The sequence below is a fragment of the Brassica oleracea genome, chromosome C2 (assembly GCF_000695525.1).
Source record: "Brassica oleracea var. oleracea cultivar TO1000 chromosome C2, BOL, whole genome shotgun sequence".
NCBI classification, from domain to species: Eukaryota; Viridiplantae; Streptophyta; class Magnoliopsida; order Brassicales; family Brassicaceae; genus Brassica; species Brassica oleracea.
Window position 1 is genome coordinate 36,520,094 of NC_027749.1, and position 22,972 is coordinate 36,543,065.

The following is a 22,972-nucleotide window of genomic DNA, read 5'->3' on the forward strand; positions in this document are numbered from 1 at the left end:
ACTGAAAATATTTAATTAAAAATATTAGTGATATTGAGAAAACGATTTTTGAAAATAATATGATACTGAAAATATTTAATTAAAAATATTAGTGATATTGAGAAAACGATTTTTGAAAATAATATGATACTGAAAATATTTAATTAAAAATATTAGTGATATTGAGAAAACGATTTTTGAAAATAATATGATACTGAAAATATTTAATTAAAAATATTAGTGATATTGAGAAAACGATTTTTGAAAATAATATGATACTGAAAATATTTAATTAAAAATATTAGTGATATTGAGAAAACGATTTTTGAAAATAATATGATACTGAAAATATTTAATTAAAAATATTAGTGATATTGAGAAAACGAATTTGGAAATAACAACTTTTAAAAATAGTTAATATTTGCTGGAAATAATTATTTGATAGTATTTTTATTTTCTAAATCTTAGAAAAAAATATTTATAAAAGATTATGTAATTTAAATTTTCTTTTCTAACACCCTAAAACTGTAATAAAATATCTGATAGTTCTTTTCCTTAAAAAATAAAATCCTAAACAAAAGAGATTTGTATCATATTTTTTAATTCCTAACCAAAAGAGAATTGTAAGAAGTTATTTGATAGTATAGAAAATTTGATGATTGTATAATGTTGTCATTGCTTTTTCGACTTATTTAACTTCTAAATTCATTTTTATTTCATTATAATTATTATTTTGGGTTGGATCCGGTTTAAATTTTTACGTTTGGATGTTTTTTCTAGCTCTAACAAAACGAGTTCTTAACTATAAAATAAATTTCACATAACATATGCAAAACAATTTTTTAAAAATAATAAAATGAGTTTTTAATATTTTTTATTAAATTTAAATATCAAATAAAGCCCGTTGCAACGCACGGGCCCAAATCTAGTTCGAAAATAAGAAAACCCAACTAGGAACACATGCGCATGTCATCCAAACGTTTTGAAAAATCTGATTTGAATACGGACGTGTGATACAATCATTGAAAATCAACAAATGAGATGGGGTTTATTAGTTTAGGAACTGAGAGCAATATTATTAAAATTGGGTTCTTTTCTTAACTTTTGACTAAAAAAATTAAGAACCGGTTCTTAATTTTTTTAGTTAAAAGTTAAGAAACAGTTTCTTAAATTCCGCTAAGAACCCCGGTTAATCATGGTCTTAGGTAAACGAAGATATTGCAAAACCGGAAATATATTTTACTCATATAGAGAAGGAGTGATCCACAAATTTCAGCTAAAGGAAGGACGCATGTGTAATTTTTCTCACCAGACGAGAATACTTTCCTTTAAGTTCCTCCCTTGGCCGAGCTCTCGCTTTCTCTTTCCAAATCAATGGATCCTTCAATTTTCAAACTCCTCGAAGAAGACGAGGTTAGGTTTCTACATACTCTTTCAGATTTGTTTGTATGGAGAAGCCTCGTCGTGATTTTAAAATTTGGGGCGAATTTGTGTGTGATTAGGATGAATCGATGCACTCGGGAGCTGATGTGGACGCGTTCCAGGCCGCTCTGAATCGAGATATTGAAGGCTCTACGAACCCTCCTGGTATGGCATCGATTTCAATATTGACCTTGTGAATTCTTGTTTATATTATTCAGATAGGTTATTATTATTACTACTCTTGGTATATGGTTCTGATTTACGATAAAGCAATACTTTAGGAGGTTCAGTTTTTAAGGGTTCAGTGGCCTCTCTATCTGCTCGAATTGATCAATGTTTGATACGACTTATTAGCCAGGGTACATAGTAGGATGAATTGATCAACTACGCCTCTCTGCTGGGAACCCAAACAGTATAAATAGTTCTTCCCAACTAGAATTTAGCCTGAGTGGCGGAGTTCTTGTTTACCACTACACCAACATCTCGTTGGTTTTTTTGTTCTTGTTTTTTCCTTTCTCTTCATTAGATATTGTAATACAATTAGGATTTGAGCTATCTCAGTCCCTTTTCTGTAGGAAACACCCATTCTCCCAACCAACACTTCACAGCTACATGGAAGAATGATATAGGAGATGCCAGTATGAATCTCCAGACGCAGCACAGCCTTGACAGCACTCAGATGAAGGATCAACATGGATCGGCTTTAGACGGTCAACACCAACATGATTTAAAACGTGCAAATGAACCTCAAGACCTTCATCGACCAGGTCAGCATTGGGACAATCCTCCGCAGGTGCCCCAAACATCTGGGTTGCAGATTTCTGAAAAGAACCCTACTGGTAATGAACCTGAAAGACCGCATAATCAAGAGAGTGAATCTCAGTTTCTTAAACTGCAAAAGATGAGTAGTCAACAGGCTCGTGGAATGGAACAGCCTCCTGTTAATCCTCTGAACCGCAACCCTAAGCAAGTTCCTTTTGCTGCTTTGCTTCCTACCTTAATGGCCCAACTCGACAAAGACAGAGCGCTGCAGCTCCGTACCCTTTATTCCAGACTTAAGGTAAGTCTATTTATGAAATCCCCTGACATTCTGCTCCCTCAGATGTTGCCTTTTTATTGATTTCCTTCTGATACTTGTTTGCAGAAAAATGAAATCCCCAAAGAAGGGTTCACCCGACATATGAAGGATATTGTAGGCGATCAGATGCTTAGGCTAGCAGTTAGTAAACTACAGCAGGTACTACCATTTTGCCTATATTGTGTCATGTAGTGAAAACTAGTACTAGGCATTTAACTTAGGGTATTAGATTGCGACCGGATCCAGTTTATAGGAACATCTTTAGTTTATAATTTTCCAGATACTGTTTTGTTGTTTTTTTACAGTTAAGAGTTCAATGAATGCTCAACCTTTTCACAAAATCCTTAAGAAGATGGTTATACACTCATACTTGCATGGTCTGCATACCTTTTCACAGTGTGTTATCTTAGACGATTATAATAATTTCTTAGGGTATGCGCCTCGGTTGATTAGACGTATGGTTTTAGTGACTTGCGTTTGTTCCACATTGCATTTGTAATAGTTTTGGTGTTTTTCCCTTTTGCATTAGGATTAAGGTTTTCTCCTTTTAAGTTAGGGTTTACGATTGTTATCATTTGTAATGTATAAGGGTCTCTCTTAAATACTTTTTTTATTGGTAACTTGTGGTCGTTTTCAGGTGGGTTATAACCAGGGAAAAATGGGAATTCAAGCTCCTTCTACTGGTATTAATTATTCACTGATACATTCTTGCTTTTCTTTTCACGATCATCATAAAGCTTTATGCTTTCCGTAGATGTGTCTTATTAGTTCCGTGCAAAATCCAAAACCCTTACTGATTCAATCTGTTCAATCGCAGAAATTAATAATCAAAAGTCTCAGTCTGACCCTCGTGGAGTCGTCCACCTTAACCAACTATCTTCGTCAACAAGCAGTTCAGTTCCTGTGCAGGGGCTTACCAAACATCCGCCGCACCAAATGCAGCTTCCACCAAGCTCTTTTCCCATGTATACCAGCTCCGGTAATATTCACTCATTCAACACCAATGTTTCTGGTTCCCCATTGAGACCACACCTTCATGATCCCCATATGAGACATGTGGCGCATAACCAGACCATGGGATCATCTGGTCTTGGAGGACCGCCACAGTCTACGACAAACATGATGACTATGCCAAAGTTTGAGAGGCAAACTTCTGTCAATGATCCTAGTAGGGTTCAAGGTGGCGCTACATCGCACTTCCAAAACAGCTCATCACTGCCACCTGGTCAAGGATCATCAATGTCCAATGTGAAGCAGGAATCAGTTGATCAAAGTTTTGAACAGAAGAATGCAGCCTCAGGGGCTTCGAAGGAGGATTTAGAGAAGGACTCCTCTAGAAACATGGCGCATGCAAGCTCTGTTTCTCCTTCTTCCATCACAACTCAACTAGACGCTAGCACAGCAGTAAGAGCTATTTAATATATAAACTTGTCATTAAAAAGTCAGTTTCAGTTGATCTTTGTTTGCCTCTTCTTCTCTTTGAGCTTTTGGGGCAACCATGGTGCTTCTGTTGGCTTTTTATTTTCGAAAACCTTGGCATCGATTTTATTCCTCGTTTTCCCTTATTTTTTGGTAATTTCTACTATGGACAGTAATTGAGGAAAAAGTTTCAGTTTTGGAAAATATTTATCGTTGACCAATTTTTTTATGTCCACCAGATGAATTCTCGTGGTCCATTGGGTATGTCTCAAGCAGGAGTTAATGCTAGGATGCCACCCAAAAAGCCTTTTGTTGGTCAGAAGAAACCTCTTGAGACTTCATCGTCACCACCAAGGTAATTGAGCTCCTCTTGTTTAGAAAAAGTGAAATTATTTACACTTGGTTTCCTCACGTAAAACTATAATCATGGTTATTTTGACTTTGAATGGTTCAACTTGCAGCAAGAAGCAAAAACTGGTCCCGAATTCTATGGATCAAAGTATTGAACAGCTCAATGATGTCACTGCAGTCAGTGGTGTTAATCTCAGGGTGCGTTTGCTTTAGCTTCGGTTTAGAATAAAAATCTGTTTATGGAGTACTGAATAATATTTCTGGTTTAGGAAGAGGAAGAACAATTATTCTCTGGGGGAAAGGAGGATGGTCGTGTTTCTGAAGCATCTCGGAGAGTTGTGCACGAAGAGGAAGAAAAACTAATTTTGCAGAAAATTCCTCTGCAGAAAAAGCTGGCTGAAATTAGTTGCGATACTTTCCGTATCTGCTTTCGGTTTATGAATACTTGGAGAAACTTATATATATATATATATATATATATATGTGTGTGTTTTTCTTCTGTGGCAGTGGCAAAAGTCGGCTTAAAGCAGATAAGCAATGATGTTGAACGGTGCTTGTCTTTGGTGAGATGTCAACTTTTTGTGCATTGTTTTGCACATAATGCCTATTTTCTTTTTCTTTTCTCATGCATTTGCGCTCTCAGTGTGTGGAAGAAAGGATGCGAGGACTATTATCTCATATAATTCGGTTGTCCAAGCAGGTTAGTCTAACTGTCTCTTACTTGCTGCCTCTACATTTTTGTATCTGACGTTTTACAAGTGTTTCTGCAGCGAGTTGATACTGAGAAATCTAGACACCGGACTGTTATCACGTCAGATGTTCGGCAGCAAATCAACGAAATGAATCAGAAGGTGAAAGAGGAATGGGAGAAGAAACAGGCTGAAGCAGAAAAGCTTAAGAAACCTAGTGAGGTATATTCTGTGCTCATCATCTATCTTCTTAATTTTTTACTAAAGCATACAGACATTGCAAAGTTTGTTTGTATTATTTTCTCAATGATGCAGAGTGAAGAAGGTGATGGTGGAGTTGATAGTGAGAAGGAGAAAGAAGATAACCGTTCAAAGGGTTTGAAGGTAAGGGAGAAATTAAAAACACATTTTTGGAGGCAGTTTGACTGTAACTTTGCAATTTCTGGTTTTAATTTGTGAAGGGAAATAAAGAGGACGACGACAAAATGAGAACGACAGCTGCAAACGTTGCTGCTCGTGCTGCTGTGGGAGGAGATGATACGTTTTTAAAATGGCAATTAATGGCAGAAGCACGTCAGAAATCTGTATCTGAATCTGGTAAAGATGGGACTCAGAAAGCTACTTCAAGTGGAGGAAGAACCTCCAAGGACAGGCAAGACAGTGGGCGACGGTTTACTGGAGTTGGTGAGCTTTTTTCCCTTTTAATAGGTTTTATATTTACTTCACGGTTTTGTTCCATATAATAAGCTCTGGATTCTTGTTTTCAGGTGGTCGAAGATTAGGGAAGAACCAAGGTTCGTCGCTTCAACCAAAAGTGGTGAGGACAATCTCGGTGAAGGATGTGGTTGCTGTCCTGGAAAGAGAGCCTCAGATGTCTAAATCTATTCTAATGTATCGATTACTTCAATAGGAAGCTTCATTATCACAGAATTGTTATATTTAGTTCAATAGGAAAGCTTCATTATCACAGAATCGTTATATTTATAAGCTTCTGATGATAATTTAATCGTCAAGACACCAAAGTTAGTTATTTGCATAAAAATGTGTTCGATGGATTCATTGTTTTTCATGGAATATATGACATGACCAAACATATTAAACGCAAACATAGAGTGACAAGACACGCCCTAAAGACTCGCCACATAATAACCCTTAGTAGGTGCATGTATCCAGAAAAACATTATAGAGTGATAAACTTAAATTCCAAGGTAGTGAAAATAAAGTATTAGCCCAACATACAAGCTAAGCCACAATACCAACAAGCTCAATACGGTGATATAAGGGTTCTTTTGCAAGTAATCTAGTAGTATAATATGATTGTAATGTGATGAACATGTGATGCCTATCTTCATAATCGACACCGTCATTCTCGCGGGCTTAAGTGTCACTAGGCTTTTACTTGTGCTTTAAGTTTTGTTTTCCTTTTATTAATAGGATTAGACAAATGCTTTTTAGAGTAGCTTAAAAAGCAAGCTTTATACAAGGTAAGCTGCATCTTATTCATAATAGGGACGGGGTCCCGCACAAACACGGAGTTGTTTAGTTTGATATTTCTCTTTACCGTTTGTTTCGACAATTAGATCGGATGTCAACTATTTTACTAACTTTACTATTATTCCATACTATGAATCGTATCTTTTTAAACTAAGATATAATGTCAGACCGTAATGAATTAAGTTTAAAATAAATGCATAGTTTTAAATGGGCTTGGGGTTATGAAATCGGGCCCTGTTCCTTTTATCGGTGGTGGAAAAAATTGAATAGCTGTTTATCTTTGACCAAAAGAAAAAAAATAGATGTTTCTCTTTTTCGAGCTTTTAGTTTCAATTTAGTTGAGAGAGAAGAGAAGCAGAGATGATATATGCAATCATATTTAATAAAAACCACACATGTCTTTCCTATAATAAAGCTCATGGTTATTGTTTGTGCAGTGTATTCATATAGACCATGATAATGTGAAGACAGTTCAAGTTCAAACCTAGGAGATGTTATAAAATACGCGGTCAAATTTTGCGGTAAACCAGAATTTATGGGAGCGGGAAATAAGCACACACACAAAATTGTTAACGGAGTTCAGCCAATGTTGCCTACGTCTCCGGACCTGCTACAGATCTTTTATTATCAACCAGGGAAATTTTACAAGCTCACAACTCACACCCCGATCCCAAATATACTCAAGAAATTACTCGTAATTTCTTAAAGAAGATTTTTTGGGAATTTTTTTTTTTTTCTTCTTCTTCTTCTCTTCTCTCGTTCTCTCTCTGTTTTCTTGTTTTGGGATGCCTTTCTTCTTCACCCCAGCTCTCCTTTTATAAGCATGAAGAAGGTGTTTGGTGAGCTCACAATCTTTGACAAAACCAACGTCAACAATTTCAGCTCACCGTCCATGCCGTCACCGTCCATGGCGACCAACACGTAAAACATGTTTTAACAGGAGACACCTTAATACTAAACGGACATAGCCCACCTTATGTGCAGCTTGCCGCATGATATTATGCAAATAAAAAGAAATAACTAATTCTTCATTTTAAGAATCATTTGGTGCCCAAAGTGGAGCGATGTTAGCTCAAGTTCAAGAATGAAGTGGAGTAGAACACAGGAACTTGAAAATCCCACCAATAAAAATCTCCATACCTAAGTCCCTCATGAGTCTTCCAATATAAGAGCTGTCTTGGTGCCGGCATCCCCGCTTAAATAAGTCACGACTTCAGAGATGAAGTGGTGTTAACGTACCTTTTTTTGAAGGTAGTTGAGGGACTCGTACATAAGTTGATTACGCACCAATGAATCAAAATTATATTCATTCATTCATCTCTATAACACTATATCATGATCTATAACCGTAGTTTTAATGATAAAAAAAAATCTTTTTAAATCACTTACAATAGTTAGGCATATATTTATATCTGCACAAACTCAAACATTTTACAGAGATGTGTGCGTGTGTATGTGCCCATAAGGAAGATATACATACATACTTTTCTGGAGCAAATATGTTTAACAGAAATGTCCAGTCTGGAGTTGCCTTGCGCAATTGATTCTAAATCTTTTCCCACATAATGTCGGCAATGAATCCATATCATCATCACTTTTGTTAATCCCCAATGTTAAGTAAGAAAATTATAACATATTTATACATTTTCATTACTAAAATGTATCAGTACCTTTGGTTCCTCTCCCAAAGATTAACCCTAGCCTTAAAGCCTGCTATATTCCATTGACATGTTCGTTTGTTTATACACAATTAATTCTCAGTTTATAAGCCAGTTTTGTATTAAGATATTGTACATAAATATATGTTTGACAGAGCTTTGGAGACATTAAACATATATTGTGGGAATATGGAGCCTTTACCTGATTCATCTCGTAGCGTTTTAGAAACATGGAAAACAGTACTTTACCTGATTCATCTTGTTCATGTAAACATAAGCCTTTTTTCAATGGAGATCATCTATAAAAGTAACAAAGCAGTAGGCAAAATATAGAATAATATAGAAGAACTACAACGTAAACAAAACAAAAAGTTTTAATTTCTAGTTCTACGTTGTCTTGGTGTTTATACGATTTGCTACCAAAGTATCTTAAACCCGTAAACAACAATAGTGGTAATAAAGTGAAATTAGAAAAAAAGCTCAATAATATGCATCAAATACAACGCATATAAGATAAGCTGAAGACCGTTTCAGAGATTACCATAGAGGTCTCCCCTGATTCCACAGTTGGACTTAAAACGTGGAACCTGAACCGGTCAGCGTTGATAGGGATGCATATGTGGTGAAGATGGAAGAGGACAGATCTGTGCGAGAAACAAATGGTTACACGCAGATTAGCAACTCGATAGATCTCTTTGGGCTTCGTAGGAAGGAAATTTCAGAGAAAAACAATCATATATGTTCGTCGAGGATGAGGATGAGCAGCTCCAATTGAAGATAGAAGATAAACTGAGAGCGTCTGTGAAGATCAATCCTGCTATCAAGCCTCTCCAATTTATACGGGTTAAAGTGAATTTTCGGTTTCATTGTATCCGAAGGGAAACAGATAGTTGTTTTAGATTGTAAATAGCTTTAATGAAAAAATATTTATTCCGTTGGTTGAAAGGATTAGAAGCAAGATCAACACTTGGACTTGTAGGTTGCTATCATACGCAGGAAGACTTCAACTGATTAAGTCAGTTTTGATGAGTATTGTGAATTTCTGGGCCGCTGTTTTCAGACTTCCCAGTAAATGTTTGAAGGAGGTGGAGCAACTATGTTCTGCATTCCTCTGGACAGGACTGGCTCTTAAGTCTACAGGGAAAAAAGTCGCATGGAAAGAGGTCTGCAATTTAAAAAAAGAAGGTGGTTTGGATATAAGAGATCTAAAGGAAGTTAATATGGTCTATGGTTTGAAGTTAATATGGAGAATGGTATCAGGGGAATAGTTATGGGGGAGATGGATAAAGGCTAATTTACTTAAAAGGAAAAAGTTTTTGGCAAGTGAAAGTCAAAACTCAAGCAGGATCTTGGATTTGGAGAAAGATGTTAAAACTGAGAGAGGTGGCGAATAATTTCTATAAGAAAGAAGTTGGGAATGGTCGGCACATCTCTTACTGGTATGATAACTGGTCAGCCAATGGAGTGTTGATTGATCATTTGGGTGAGAGGGGTATTACTGATATGGAGATAAGTAGAGATGCTACTGTAGAGGATGCTGTGCTTAATACAAGGCGAAGAAGACGGCATCGCACTCTGGAACTTAACAACATAGAAGCTGAGTTATTGGTAATAAAGGAGAAAAGGAGAAGTAATGTTGAGGATGTAGCTTTGTGGAAGAGAAAGTCTTGTTTTAAATCAACATTCTCGACGCAGGAAACATGGATGCTTACCCGAGAAACTAAGCCTATTTGTAATTGGGCAAAGGGTATTTGGTTCCCACAAGCTACTCCCAAATTTGTTTTTGTGACCTGGCTTGCAATGGATAGAGTACTTAGGTGGAATCAGGGGGTTGATGCAGCATATGTGCTTTGTAAGATTGCTGTCGAAACAAGGAATCATCTCTTCTATGAATGTTCTTATGCTAGTCAGGTTTGGGAACATCTTACAAAAGTGATTCTACGAAGCTCTTATACGAATATCTGGTCTGAGAGTGTGATATTGATTATGGATGGGAATAGGGAGAAGAATAGCTTATTCTGTATTCGATATGCGTTTCAGGCCAGTGTTCATGCTTTGTGGAAGGAGAGAAACAAGATTAAATATGGAGATAAGCCTCTTCTTCTGTCAAGTTTGAAGAAGTTTATTGATAAGGGTGTTAGAAATCAACTAAGTCTGATGAGATCTAAGGGGAACAAGGGTAGAGAAGAAATTCTTGAATATTAGTTTGCAACAAGATTATAAATAGCTGCTAGGAAGTAATGGCAAGTTTTAAAGTTGTTTGGATTAGATTCTAAGCTAAGGCAACTATCGTTGTAATAAGGCTTTTTTTATGAATAAAATTTAACATTCATTCAAAAAAAAAAATATTTATTGTAAACTTTAAGAGGTATACGTTGAACACAATCAAAATAATTGATGGATATGAAAATATTGAGAGGTAAAGAGTAGTTAAAGACTCGTCTTTTCACAAGCTAAAGAAAAGCAGCAGGGATGGTGAGACTGAAGGATCGAAGAATAAGAACTTTGAAAACCTAATCATAAAACTTGTTTGACGAATAAAAATGGCACACTTTCCCCTACTAAAACATAAAACATTAGACTTTTTTTTTTCAAAATGTGCCATATAACTAAATATTGGCCGAATGGCCTTATACTTGACTTGGGCTTTTTCTGGAACTTAAACCAAAATCTTATACCAAATTGAAAACATATCGATCCGAAAACCAAAACAAGCTCGGAAATAAAGGTGGGACCCACAAATAAAAAAAACATGATGTGGATGCCTTTAGGAGAGAGCAAAAATTCTCATATTATAATATACTAGGGAAAACCCGCGCTTCGCGCTGGATATGTTACTTTGTTCTCTAATATATATTTTTTCAAAATGGTTGTTATAAAGTTTATTTGCTTATGTTCAGATATGTACTATGGTTAATGTTCCGTTCCGTTTTTTTCTTTTCTTTAGAGTTGTGTGATGGATCTTCTATAGGGGTGTTGAATGGATTTCAGTTCGGTTTTGTTTCGGTTTTTTCGGGTTTTTGATATTTCGGTTTATAAAACTTAGCTGCCATATAAATATTATATCTGTTTTTGTTCGGTTTATATGCTATCGACTTTCGGTTTATTCGGTTTTATACCAAAAACCGTAACTATATTTACTTTTTATAACAAATTTTAGTTTATATAATTATAAATTGGATTTAATAAAACATAACATATATTCTGTACTCTAATTTTTAAATAAAATAATTTATGTTTTTTAACTATCAAAAATAAAAATAAAAATATAATTATATTATTGAATAACTATATTATATCATGATATTACTAAATAATTATATTATATCATAATATTTACCAATTTGATAAAAATAAGAAAAATAAAATAACATTTTTAACTTATAATAAAATAAAAATTATCAAAATCAATGTTTTAAATATAAATATCACATTAATAAATAAATCATGTATATATGATTCATTGGATTATAAATTTACATATAAGTATCTATATATTTTAACTAATCATTTTCTTCAGTTTATTTGGTTTTATCTGTTTATATACCGAACCACATCCATATACCTCATTTTATTAAGATAACATCCATTCGGTTTATTCGGTATTACCAAATCTTAACCACTTTCTCTATTTTGGTTTGTTTGGTTTTAATTTGTTCAGTACCAGATTGAACACCCCTAATTTTGTGTCTATGTAACATATTTTTTTAAGTAGGAATGTTGTACTCCTTCCGTTTCAAAAAGATCTATGTTTAAAAAAAAAATGTTTCACAAAGGATCATTTTTTATATTTTTAATGCGTAAATTAATTGTAAACTTCAAATAAAATAATTGTGTTTACTAAAATTCAATTGGTTAAAAATTGTGGGAAATAGTCAATTGCATAAACTAATGCATTGTTAATTAAAATTTGGTATGCTTTCTTAATAAATTTGAAAATCTTAAAATATACATCTTTCTAAAACAGAGAGAGTATTATTTTTTGGATTTTGCCTACACGATTACAACTATTAACATTTAATTCACAGCTTTAAATCTGGATTCGTAACTGGAAGAAGTTAAAGTAATGTTTGAAATTTAATCCAGAAATTAGAAAAGGTATATGGAGACCATACGGTTGCATATGTTGCTCAAATGAAACGAAATTAGTTATTTATTTGTATTAGTACTTAGTAGCATGAGCCCACCCATTTTACATGTTATTGGGGTGAAATGTAGTTGCAAGTCTTGTACTCCTGTAATTTTCCAAATAAGTTAAATAACATTAAGTTTTTCTCTGTTAGGTAGTCATTGTTTGTGAAAAATTATACATCTCCGACATGGTATGTTCTTCGTGACTGTTCTTGACCAATTTCCATGATTTTCTAGTTTCCTGTATTTTCTTAATCTAGGTTTGAGAGATCGAGAATTACACGTTAAGGCCGTTCATAATTAATGATTTTGAGAGATAAAGATGAGTCTCCAGAAGTTGAGGCCTTCCAAACAATCTGGAAGGTTTTTCTCAGTCATATATCCTCAAATCACTAAAACTCGTAGAAGAACTTCATATTCGATATGGAAACACAGGATCAAAATTACAAAAGAAAAAAAAATCATTATTACAGAATGGACGTGGTCACTTTTGGAATCATAGAAGAAATCATCATTCTATGCTCTACATCCTCTGCTTCATCACCATTGAAGGCACCTGCTGCATCAGAAACGAATAAGACGCGTTTAATGTCCGATGTCGCGTACGAACCTGTCGAAAATAGATGTATAAACATACCAAAGGAAACACATCCAAACATACACATCAGAAGTATAAGCAAACATCAAATTCTTAAACACCATCAGTTTTTAAGAATTTCAATCCAAGTTAGATAAACCATTCTTACATAATGTAATTACAATGGAACCCCTTATGTGAGCTTTGAATAAACAGACCTACAACTCATTAAGCATTCAAATACAGTATTAACTTCTCCTCACCTAGGCTCCTTGAATGAAATGGAACCTCCGGTTCACTCCTAGACAGAGTTGTCCCTGTGGGCTCATACTTCTGCGGTTCACCAAATCGAGAGCGATAAGGTTCTTTGAGAGTGAGGAGAGTCATGCAACTTTTTATGTTGTGTGGAACACCTTACCATCTATCTTCGTTGAAAAGTTCAAGAGCTTTATAATGCATCTGGCTTGGCAACAATGATCATGTTGGAAACTTTCAAAGATTTTTCAGGTGTCCTGCCATTTTCCAAAATTGTTGATACATATGCCTTCTCGGCATATGACATGCTTGAAAATTTAAAAAGAATATCAATTTAGGACCGTCATGACAATGATCATCCCAAACAAAAGAAAAATAAAATTTTAGACCTAAGAGACGTCCATTAACCAGAGGAACAGTAATGGGTAAGAAAGAGAGCACTCACGACCAATATGTAGGATCAATTAATCGTTGTTCTTGCTTGCATCATTCTCAGCCGCAGTCCTTGCAGAATCTACTTCGGCATCACCAAATACCTGAGAGTCTCCAATCCAAAGGAGACGAAGCTCCGACATCGCCACCACCGTTCTTTGTCGCCTCTCTCACTATCTAGCGCTCTCAGACACTCCTTTTCCCCTCAGATACAATCTAAAAACGAATCAACCGAGCAATAGTTTAAGATGAACAATCAAAAAGAATCGCCTACAGTAGATAAATAAACAAAACCTTAATCATTATTCATACCGGGAAACTAAAAATTATCAAGAATAGCTTATAGATCATGAGTTTCGTGCTGCAATCAGATAGATTTTGTAGAAAGCTTATGATTCAGAAGTATGAACTGATGAATTACACGGTTAGAACATACCTTTTTACAGTCGAAGATTCTGAGATAGGAAGTAAAGGGGAATGTATTCAAAGGATAGATCGTGTGAGTGGAGAAAAATGGTTAATGAGTCCTTCGAAGATGACGCTTCGCTTCAGCATAACCCTCGTAGTTTCCAAATTTTCCAATCGAGAAGATTAATAGAAGCATAGTGATCGAGAGTGTGGGCCACCAATTTCAAATAACGGAGCCCATTAACAAATCTAACAGTAACAAAACAAATTACTGGTCCACTTAGAAGCCCTCCGTAAAACCAAGCCTGCAAACTCTAAAAATAATGGGACACGCGGCAGCTTGTCCTTGCCTTATTTTTTTAGGTGGCAGCACCAGAAGAGAATCATTGTCTTCTTTATATTAATAGATAGATTTTATAAACTCACAACAACAATCAAGAGAATAGTTGAAAGAGAGAGAAAGAAAGAGAGCACTCACAACCAATATGTAGGATCAATTAATCGTTGTTCTTGCTTGCATCATTCTCAGCCGCAGTCCTTGCAGAATCTACTTCGGCATCACCAAATACCTGAGAGTCTCCAATCCAAAGGAGACGAAGCTCCGACATCGCCACCACCGTTCTTTGTCGCCTCTCTCACTATCTAGCGCTCTCAGACACTCCTTTTCCCCTCAGATACAATCTAAAAACGAATCAACCGAGCAATAGTTTAAGATGAACAATCAAAAAGAATCGCCTACAGTAGATAAATAAACAAAACCTTAATCATTATTCATACCGGGAAACTAAAAATTATCAAGAATAGCTTATAGATCATGAGTTTCGTGCTGCAATCAGATAGATTTTGTAGAAAGCTTATGATTCAGAAGTATGAACTGATGAATTACACGGTTAGAACATACCTTTTTACAGTCGAAGATTCTGAGATAGGAAGTAAAGGGGAATGTATTCAAAGGATAGATCGTGTGAGTGGAGAAAAATGGTTAATGAGTCCTTCGAAGATGACGCTTCGCTTCAGCATAACCCTCGTAGTTTCCAAATTTTCCAATCGAGAAGATTAATAGAAGCATAGTGATCGAGAGTGTGGGCCACCAATTTCAAATAACGGAGCCCATTAACAAATCTAACAGTAACAAAACAAATTACTGGTCCACTTAGAAGCCCTCCGTAAAACCAAGCCTGCAAACTCTAAAAATAATGGGACACGCGGCAGCTTGTACTTGCCCTATTTTCTTAGGTGGCAGCACCAGAAGAGAATCATTGTCTTCTTTATATTAATAGATTTTATAAACTTACAACAACAATCAAGAGATCTATAACACTTAGATGAATACTATAAACCATATTTTGATTTTGAGAGTATCACCAAGATCAAAGGACCTTCTTGTTCGGTCGAGAGTATTGGCAGCTTAAGAATCTATCATTTTCGTTACATTTTCTTGCAACTAAGCTTCTGTTATCAATTAGTTGGTATCCGACACAAAACGTTCTTGGAGTTATTTTCAACCATGCCTCCGAAACAACATGTTGCGGATATGACAGAGTTTCCGAAAGCATCATTGGCTATGCAGGAAAATATCCGAAGTACAATCCATACTTCAATTGGAGATGGGAGATATGTTAGGACAGCAGCTCACGGTCCAAAATCCAATATTCAATAATGGTGAATCAGAGAATGACGTGGTCGTCATAGTGCTCAACGCCGTCACAATTTTAGCCAACCAGAGGATGTTGAACGGGTACAGCCACCCGATCAGCAGTGGGAGTCCTCTTTCAAAGTTGGAAATACCAGAGTTCCAAGGGGGAGCTCGTGGTGAAGCCTTGCTTGACTGGATTGCAACAGTTGATGAATTGTTGGAATTCAAACAGGTATCCAAATAAAAACGAGTGTCTCATTGTGATGAAATTCCGAGGTCATGTAGCCATTTAGTGGAAACAAGTTAAGACAACTAGGCATCATAAGAGTAAACCTCCAAATCATGGCTTGGGAGAAACTAAAACAACATCTTAAAGCCACCTTCTTACCCTATAACTATAAGAAGATGGTATATACTAAACTTCAGAATCTCCTTCAAGGGTCACGTACCGTAGACGACTACCTAGAGGAGTTCTCCCTTCTCCTCACGCGGACCGACATATACAACAGCGCATAACAACTTGTCTTACAATTCATATGAGGCATTCTTCCCCAACTCCAAAATGCATTATCCCAACTTGATCCCACTACACTTGCAAAATCACATAGGCGCACATATACCTTCGAACAATAGAAATGATCGAAAACATGGGGAAGTCAAACCTCTCGATCTCATTTTTGGAGCAGACTATTTTGCAGGCCACAACAAAGGAACCAGATGCAACGGCTCCTGCTTCTCGTATGTCAGCACCTACAGATAATAATCTTTGTTTCTCAACTCGTATACCAACCTTAAAATGCTACTCATGCGGTGAATTGGGACATCGTTAAATGGCCTGTCCACAAAAGACATGACGAGGATTAGTTATCGACGATAGCCATGATGATAAGGCACTGGTTTATGACTCTTACGGAGAGGAGGACAAACAGGTAGAGACGATTCAACTTACTACATGGGACACCGGGCATTTGCTCGTCACTCACCGATCGTGTCTCATACCACGACGTCCAGACAAAAAATGGTTATGAACCAGTATCTTTCACTCGTCCAGAAATTCTTGGTCGCGTTTGCAGCTTTATCATTGACTCAGGGAGTTGTCGCAACGTGATGACTGAAGAAGCCGCCAACAAAATTGATTTTCTCCAAAAACCTCATCATGCACCATACTCATTAGGTTGGCTAACTGAAGGTGTTAATCTACGCATCACTCAACAAGATCTAGTGTCGTTCTCAATAGGATCGCACTACAACGACGTTTGTCCTCTGATGTTGCACCGATGGATATTTCCACTTACTGTTAGGACGACCATGGGAAAATGATCGTAAAATAACTTATGATGGAGATTAAAATAATTAAAGTTTCACATGGGAGACAAAGCAAATTATACTCCTGCCATCTCGGGCAGTAACACTTCTCCTCCGCAATCATCGGCAATACATCAACCTGCTATCACACCACCAAAACAATGTCCTGTTACTATGCTTTGTTCATATTCATCTTTCGTCTCAGAATTACAAGAGGAAGGTTACACATTTTTCCTTCCTCCCAGCGACCTTCCACCAAATTCTCATCACGCCTCCCGATCCTGTTTTAGCGTCCGTCTTTAGTGAGTTTGAAGAAATCTTTCCAACAAACTTACCGAAAGCATTGCCGCCACTCCGCAACATACAACTTCATATCAATCTTGTACATGCACTACTCTACCTAACCGACCTCACTGCCGCATGAGTCCTGGGGAACACAAATAATTAAGGCGCTAAGTTGAGGACCTACTACAAAAAGGACATATTAAAGAAAGTCTTAGCTCATGTGTCGTTCCAGTTTTTTTGATTCCAAAATGATGGAGCATGGCGTATGTGCAAGGATAGTCACACTATTAACAAAATCATACTTTGCTATAGATTTTCTATTCCTCGCCTGGATGATCTCTTGGACTAAATTGGAGCAGCAAGGATATTTTACAAAATCGATCTTAAAAGCGGATATCATCAAATTTGAATCCGTCCAGGAGATGAATGGAAGAAAAATTTTAAAATGCGAGAAGGTCTCTTCGAGTGGTTAATAATGCCATTGGGGTTATCTAATGCTCATAGCTTCTTTATACTAATTATGAATCAGGCGCTTCGATTTTTTATTGGAAGATTTGTTGTCGTGTACTTTGACGACATACTAACTCTTGGCACTTCTATGGTCGAGCATGAGGAACATCTGCGACAATTCCTCACTGTGTTATAGAAGGAGAAGCTATATGCAGTAAAACAAAAGTGTGAATTCGGAGTTGCACTAGTTCTTTTCCTCGGCTATGTTGTCTCCGACAAGAAGCTCTCAGTCAACATGTCAAAAATAGAAGCGGGTATGGTCATGGCCGATTCCAAAGACAGTCTCCGAGGTGAGAAGCTTTCACGTGTTGGCATATTTTGATCGCCACGTCGTCAATAACTTTAGCACCATTATGTCACCTATCCCTACTTGTATGCGTGATGGAATTTTTCGTGGGCACAAGTAGAAACATAAGCATTTGCATTAATCAAAGAAAAATTGACTTTTGCACTAATCCTTGTTCTTAAAGATTTTTAATCGACGTTTGAGCTACATTGTGATGCCTCCAAACTCGGCATTGGTGTTGTGTTAAGACAAAATAGTCTGTCAATTGCTTTTTATAGTTAGAAACTTGCAGGAGATAGAAGCCGTTAGAGTATGTATGACGTCAAATTCTGTTATTGTCCAGGCTATAAAACATTGGCATCATTATTTAGTTCATCGGAAGTTTGTTTTGTTCACTGATCATGGTGATCTGCTGCATTTAGACACCCAAACCAAAGTCTCAGCTCGGCATGCTTTGTGGATTTCTTATCTCCAACAATTCACAGTTGCCATTCGCCACCAGTCCAAAAAGAAAACATAATATAGTAGAACCTCACCCAGACTTAGACAACACTGTCCCCAGTGTTATACAGTCTATGATTGGTGGGAAAATAAACCATAAGTACTAAATTTAACAAGGTTTCGCGAGTATACATGCCATTGATGTGAATATCAATCAACACAGTTAAGTGGCGATTGATACTTGTGATGCTCCGTCGATCGATATTGGTCATTTGTCGGTCGATGCTGGTCCAGAACTCATGAACCTTGGATCTTTTTTTTTCTCATGAACAGTACCTATGCTACAGTGTCGATCGACGTTTCTACTACAGTGTCGACTGATGCTACAGTGTCATCGTCACTGTTCATCTTTTTTATTTGACCTGCATAAAATTTAAAAACGAAAATCGGTAAAATTTTAAACTAAGCTTAAAAGATATTACCTATTAGTGGGTTGTCTCCCACTCAGCGCTTATTTTCAGTCATTAGCTTGACTTCTGGAGATCTGATTCAGTCCCATATGAGAATGAGAACTTGCCCCAAACCAAGTCTCAATGTCTACTCTCTGAAGCTTCATCATTCTTTTTTGAAAGCCTCCTCCATATACTCTTCTCCTTTGTCTATCATCTCAGCAATAAGTAGTGCTCGAAGCTTTGCATATGGCTGTGAGAATCATCTGTTGCGCACTATGTACTTCCTGACACCATCTGAGAAGTGAGTAATCAATGATAACTGAGGATCGCTCTTGATCATTTTTCTCTTCTTCCAATTCATCCTCTTCTTTCCTCCAGACTTGTCTGATCTCCTGTTGGTGTCTCCTTCAAAACAATTTCTACACACATCGAATTCTTTCTGCTCTGAAACGCATCCAGTATCGATCGACGAAGAAGTGGTAGTGTCGATAGATGGTATCTGGTTGGTGTGTTTTAACACTGCGACTGATGGGCAGTGGTCGATGTCGCCTCTATATCTCAACCCTCTCTGAGAAGCTTCTGCATGTAGAGGATCATCAAATACGTTAATGTAAGAAGCCAGACGCACACTTCTATCTGGTGGGATAGGAAATTCAGCTTCAAATACAGTGCATGGAACCACAATCTTCAAAGGATCACGAATCATCTTCACTCTTTTGTGAAACCCAGCAGCTTCTCCTGTCCAGACAAGTGGTCTCTGGTGTTTAGGGACAACAAGGTGTGAGGCCTCATACTCGTGCATTTTCTCCTCGATCGATTCCATCTCAACTATGCAACCTGGCGGTTCGTCCAACAATGGGCATCGATCGATATCAAGGGGGTGGTGTCGATTGGTAACTGGTTGGCGGTGTCGATCGATGTCGGGTGGGTGTAGATAGATGCTATCTGCTGAGTGTCGATCGATGATATAAGGTGGGCATTGATCGATGATGTGGGGTGGTTTTTGATCGATTTCATCAGGTTTGTGTCGATCGATGCTAGTCTTGGGTGAAGTTTCCAGATCTCCTCTCGAAGTATGCTGATCGTCATCAAGCTTCTTCTTTAAATTCTGATCCATATCTTCAAGCCATTCTTCCAACTCCAAGAAGTCTTTCATAGTAACTTCTCTACTCGAATCCAAATCTCCAAGCTGTTCTCCATCCTTTAACTCCAAGAATTCTTCTAGCTCCAAGAAATCTTCCATGGTGATCTCTTTTTCTACATCTGGGGTAGGATAACAACTTGATACATCAGTGCTCTTTTTTGCAGAGTCTGCGATGTCCTGAGGACAACTCGATCTTTCAGGGATTTCGAGTGGTATCAATCGATGACAAAAGTTTGTGTCGATCGCTGTTGAGGTGCTGGTGTCGATCGATTTTGCGGTGCTGGTGTCGATGTTGAGGTAGTGGTGTTGATCGATGCTGACGTCGGATCATTAGTCTCAGCTTCTTCTCTGCTCAGCTCTTCATATCCATGTTGTTTATCACCCTCTACCATACTGTTGTCCAGCAACTGTCTCGGAATTTTAGCTTTCCTCTTTATTTGCCAACTTTCAACGAGCTTGTCCCACTTATCATTCTTCTCATTTTCTCGAGTTGCTTCGGCATCATCAAAAATTTTGAATAGGAATGCTCTTTGAATGTCCTCCCAGCTGGTTAGAGATCCTGGCTATAGTTGACTGAACCAGCTAAATGCATCCTGACACTTTATTCTGCTCACTCATTGACACTAGATCCTCAAGCTCTTCGATGTGGTTTCTGGGATCTTGGTGAGGAAGACCTTTGAAGGGGTATTGACCTACCCAGTCATACCACTCTCGGCTCAGATCAAAGTCATTCACCTCAGCAACATCAATCACATCAAGGATCACATCACCCTGAGCATTAATCAATTGTCATGCGTTCTTGCGAGTGCGACCTTCTTCGTCTCTTAACATCCCATTCTCGTCGACCTTCAGTATGAGCACTTTGATCTTCACTGTATCTCCGCAAGTGGTGTCGTTTTTCCCCAGATGAACAGTATCGGGATGAACAGTATTCGGATGAACAGTACCCGGATGAACAGTGTCGTGATGAACAGTATCATGATGAACAGTGTCGATCGGCGGGGGATGAACAGTGTCGATCGACGGGGGAGAAACAGTGTCGAATTGATCGACGGGAGATGAACAGTGTCGATCAACGGGGGATGAACAGTATCGATCGACGGGGGATGTACAATGTCGATCGACGCAGGATGAATAGTGTCGATATGAACAGTACCTCGATGAACAGTATCATGATGAACAGTGCTGAAGTGAACAGTACCATGATGAACAGTGTTGTCTGACACAGGATGAATAGTGTCGTTCGATGCTTGGTTCACGCTGCCGATCGATGCTGCTTGGAGGGTGTCGATTGATGCTTCCCTGGTAGATTTACGGATCATGCGTGAATCAGTAGGCTTCTTCTTTGAAGAACCCATAAATCTTCTCTTCATTGTTGTTCCTGATACTAAGATGTATGTTCCTGAAAGAAAAGAAATTTTTTTATCAATTTTTTCGAATCAGCGGAAACACCTAGACTAAATCTAACTAAACAAGATCTAATGGCGATCGAAGCTCCCCTGCAACGGCGCCAAATTTGATATCACTCAAATTACCCTAAGGAGTGAAATGTTCTCTCTCAAATAAGAGGTCAAGTTGTAGCACTTAGGGATCGAATTCACAGGGAGCTAGGACACACACTAGATCTAAATAGTTATTGATTAAGCTAGGTCGAATGGTTTTAATAGTAAATAGTAGTGGTGAGCAAGGTAATTGCTCGATTGATTGATTGGGGTTTGATGGAAGGATGATTTGCTAGACTTAGGGTTTCTATTCAAGCAATCATGATTATAGTAGTATAGAGACTAAGGTTGGATATTCTTGAACTCAAACAAAAAGAATAGTCGATCAACTTTCGTATATTTAGACTATCTATCGCCGGATCTAGGACCGTAACTGCCGCTTGTTGGTCCTGAGAAAGTGTCGATCGATTCCAACAATAGGGTGTCGATCGATACACCTTTCAGCCCGTCGATCGATACAACTAGTGAGTTGTCGATCGATGAACCTTCCAAGGAGCGTTATCGCACGGGTTGACGTGTTCACTAGGTTTAACTAAATCAGCTTCCGCTTGTTTCTAGCAATCCTAGCACAATCTAAACTAATCAGACAGAGAACCAAACTTCTGCTTGCGCCATACTATCTATAGACAAGGTCCTAGTTAGCTATTCTAGAACACATGCATTAAGAACTGTTTAATTGATTCTTATCCTAACAACTTAGCAGTTCTATATTTTGGGCTAATCCCTCATGACTATCTGAACGCTAAACCTAACAAGTGGATCTATTCAGACATGACGTTTACCACAGAAATAATATATATTGTATAAAAAGCAATATGAAAACAAAAGTCAAAACCAAAGGAGTTCCATGAGGACTCTGAAGGAGTTCCTCCCTTCTCTCCTAACTAAGAACAATGAATAAAGCTTGGACGTCAACAATGGCTTAGAAAATACATAAATAAGATTTTAGGTCGTCCAAGGATATTTTGGTAATTTGTGGTTTCTTCTGGGCTTAAGTCAGTCTTGAAATATGCTCGGCCCGTGTTCTAGAATCACCGTCGATCGACACCAAGGGTGCACCATCAATCGACGTTCCTTCATCTCCTCGACAGCTCTCTCTCTCTCGCGAAACAAACTGACCACTATTCAGTAAAATATGCATAACTTATGATCTAACCGTTGGATTGACCTCAAACCGGAGGAATTGGAAAGCTAACTCAAAGCTCTATCTTGTGTCAAAAGATCAGCTCAGTCGCACCTTGGAAATGTATCCACCCATATCTAAACATCTGACATGTCTGTGTAGTTCTACACTCAAAAGACTCCAAAAGACCCCAAAATCACCACTTTCCTCCAAAACGTACCTAAACCTGAAAACATACTAAAAAGACTCCCAAAAAACTATAATGTATTTAAAAACACCTATATACCATGGCTAAAAGTGGGTAAAATCCATGCTATATCAATAATGGGGTCACATGAGACACTCCTACCCCTCTAAACCGCAAGAAATCATTTCAATCTTTTCTTTTTCTTTCT

At 37.4% G+C, this 22,972-nt stretch overlaps 2 protein-coding genes and 1 long non-coding RNA gene across 4 annotated transcripts; 2 read left to right on the forward strand and 1 right to left on the reverse strand.

The window, feature by feature from the left end:
* The first annotated feature begins 1,206 nt into the window (after nt 1–1,206).
* LOC106327429 (transcription initiation factor TFIID subunit 4b-like) lies at nt 1,207–6,044 on the forward strand. Of its 2 annotated transcripts, XM_013765580.1 has the most exons (15): nt 1,207–1,392; nt 1,482–1,566; nt 1,977–2,461; nt 2,546–2,638; nt 3,117–3,162; nt 3,297–3,883; nt 4,138–4,253; nt 4,360–4,447; nt 4,519–4,654; nt 4,757–4,812; nt 4,893–4,949; nt 5,020–5,160; nt 5,254–5,322; nt 5,400–5,622; nt 5,706–6,044. In XM_013765580.1, exons 1-15 carry the CDS (start codon nt 1,354–1,356, stop codon nt 5,846–5,848), a joined length of 2,364 nt encoding a protein of 787 aa, XP_013621034.1. In that variant the 5' UTR covers nt 1,207–1,353; the 3' UTR covers nt 5,849–6,044. The 2 variants fall into 2 exon arrangements, with proteins under 2 accessions (XP_013621034.1, XP_013621033.1); XM_013765579.1 differs by having other exon boundaries at nt 4,519–4,812.
* A 3,411-nt stretch (nt 6,045–9,455) lies between these two features.
* LOC106324124 lies at nt 9,456–10,295 on the forward strand. Its single transcript, XM_013762146.1, has one exon. It carries the CDS (start codon nt 9,456–9,458, stop codon nt 10,293–10,295), a length of 840 nt encoding a protein of 279 aa, XP_013617600.1.
* Nucleotides 10,296–12,603: 2,308 nt separating this feature from the next.
* LOC106326148 lies at nt 12,604–14,039 on the reverse strand. The gene is made up of 5 exons (XR_001267155.1): nt 13,922–14,039; nt 13,499–13,701; nt 13,217–13,361; nt 13,062–13,131; nt 12,604–12,831 (listed from the first exon to the last, which is right to left on the reverse strand). It is a non-coding gene; the product is annotated as an uncharacterized LOC106326148 (long non-coding RNA).
* Between the last annotated feature and the right edge of the window lie 8,933 nt (nt 14,040–22,972).

What these genes read in the sequence shown, in the direction of transcription:
- LOC106327429 (XM_013765579.1), top strand. Translation starts at nt 1,354, where the DNA reads ATGGATCCTTCAATTTTCAAACTCCTCGAAGAAGACGAG. An exon ending in AACTCCTCGAAGAAGACGAG is followed by an intron (nt 1,393 to 1,481) that starts GTTAGGTTTCTA and finishes GTGTGTGATTAG; the next exon opens with GATGAATCGATGCACTCGGG. An exon ending in AGCTTAAGAAACCTAGTGAG is followed by an intron (nt 5,161 to 5,253) that starts GTATATTCTGTG and finishes TCAATGATGCAG; the next exon opens with AGTGAAGAAGGTGATGGTGG.
- LOC106324124 (XM_013762146.1), top strand. Translation starts at nt 9,456, where the DNA reads ATGTTAAAACTGAGAGAGGTGGCGAATAATTTCTATAAGAAAGAAGTT.